At 42.8% G+C, this 1,764-nt stretch overlaps 1 protein-coding gene across 2 annotated transcripts; it reads right to left on the minus strand.

Moving 5' to 3' along the window:
* Positions 1-102: 102 nt before the first annotated feature.
* LOC102481455 (olfactory receptor 51E1) lies at positions 103-1,489 on the minus strand. 2 transcript variants are annotated; one of them, XM_027774624.1, is made up of 2 exons: positions 559-1,489; positions 103-273 (listed from the first exon to the last, which is right to left on the minus strand). In XM_027774624.1, exons 1-2 carry the CDS (start codon positions 1,478-1,480, stop codon positions 233-235), a joined length of 963 nt encoding a protein of 320 aa, XP_027630425.1. In that variant the 5' UTR covers positions 1,481-1,489; the 3' UTR covers positions 103-232. The 2 variants fall into 2 exon arrangements, with proteins under 2 accessions (XP_027630425.1, XP_027630430.1); XM_027774629.1 differs by lacking the exon at positions 103-273 and having other exon boundaries at positions 530-1,489.
* Positions 1,490-1,764: the final 275 nt, after the last annotated feature.

Raw genomic sequence — 1,764 nt, forward strand, 5'->3', positions numbered from 1 at the left:
TGTGTCATCTTTTATTTATGTAGGACACATTATCTTTTCAAGACTCTACTTCCAACTTTCCCCTTATGTATTAGTGCTCAGAAAAAAATAAATCATCTCTTATCAGTGGAAGTCATTTTTAGGAACTCCAGGTACTTCTATTTTTCCAAAACACAATATAGTTGGGATCTAGAAAGAACGTCATAATTTTAAGCCATATAATCTAGTTTTATTGTTTTCTTGTGATTTTATTTTACTTTTTTAGCCATGTTATGTCTTTGCTACATGTTATTTGTTAGCTGTGGGTCATCAGTGGAAATGATTTAGACTGGAATTATATGGTGAAATGGAATATACTAATCCCCAACCATAGTATATGGTTCTATCAACCCTGTCCACATGGAGATTCCGTACCAGGTTTATCTTCAAGACACTTACTTTTCTTTTTCTTAAGGAAGAGTTTTTTTCTTAATCCTGTCTTACAAAAATGTTAACATTAAAACCTGAATTAGAGAATCATGAATGAAAAAGAAGTTTCACTACTGAACACCTAGGAATCTGAAGTCGATGTAGTCACATGGAAAAGGCGAAGGATGCGTTGCCGGATCTCCTTTGTCTTCACTCCATACACGATGGGGTTGAGCACAGGAGGGACCAACAGATAGATATTGGCCATGATGACAGGCAGGAGAGAATCACGCCGCTTGCTGAATCGGTGCACCATAGACAATCCAATGAAAGGTACATAGAATATGAAAACAGCACACACATGAGAGACACACGTGCCAAATGCCTTTGTCTGAGCTTCACGTGTCAAGCCTAATACAGTCTTCAGGATAAGCAGATAGGAGAAGGAGATGAGAAGTGAATCCAGGCCGATGGCAGAGATGATGACAATGAGGCCATAGATGACATTGACACGGATATCAGCACAGGCCAGCTTCATGACATCTTGGTGGAGGCAATAGGAGTGGGAAAGGATGTTGGAGTGGCAGAAGGGGAGCCGTTTGATGAAGATCGGCAGGGGTGCCATCAGTGCAGCTCCTCGTACCACTGCAGCCATGCCAATCTTGATAACTCGAGGCAATGTGAGCACAGTGGCATGGCGGAGTGGATGACAGATGGCCACATAACGGTCAAAGGCCATGGCCAGCAGTACTGTGGACTCAATACCTGATAAAGAGTGTATGGCAAACATTTGTATCAAGCACGCATCAAACTGGATGGTAGTGGAATTGAACCAGAAGATGGCCATCATTTTTGGCATGGATGAGGTGGAGATGAGGATGTCAATGCCAGAAAGCATGCACAGAAAAACATACATGGGCTCATGCAGGCTGTGCTCGGTCCGCACCACGTAGATGATCGTCAGGTTACCTAGCACAGCAATAAGGTAGAGGGAGCACAGTGGAAAGGCCAACCAATACTGAGCCTCCTCCAAGCCTGGGAGGCCTATTAGGATAAAATATGTGACACTGGATTCATTGCCATGAGGGCCCATCCTAGTGAAGAAGCCGAGCTATGATCAGAAACAGGCAAGTAGAAGCTGCAATTCAAAGATAAGTCATTGTCAGATACTCCAGAATCCAAATATCACATGTCCCTCCATGCCTATTATCTAACTGAAACTCTAATTTCAATTTCTATCCAAAGTCTGACCTTATTCTACATTCAGTCTAGCCATAATTTAAAGAACAAATACAGGGGCCAGCAGGTGTTGTGGTGGTTAAGGGTGCTGGACTCCCACATGACAGACCATAGTTCAAGTCCTAGACTTGGTGGCTT

The sequence above is a fragment of the Tupaia chinensis genome, unplaced genomic scaffold (assembly GCF_000334495.1).
Source record: "Tupaia chinensis unplaced genomic scaffold, TupChi_1.0 Scaffold000047_1, whole genome shotgun sequence".
In the NCBI taxonomy this organism is placed as follows: domain Eukaryota; kingdom Metazoa; phylum Chordata; class Mammalia; order Scandentia; family Tupaiidae; genus Tupaia; species Tupaia belangeri.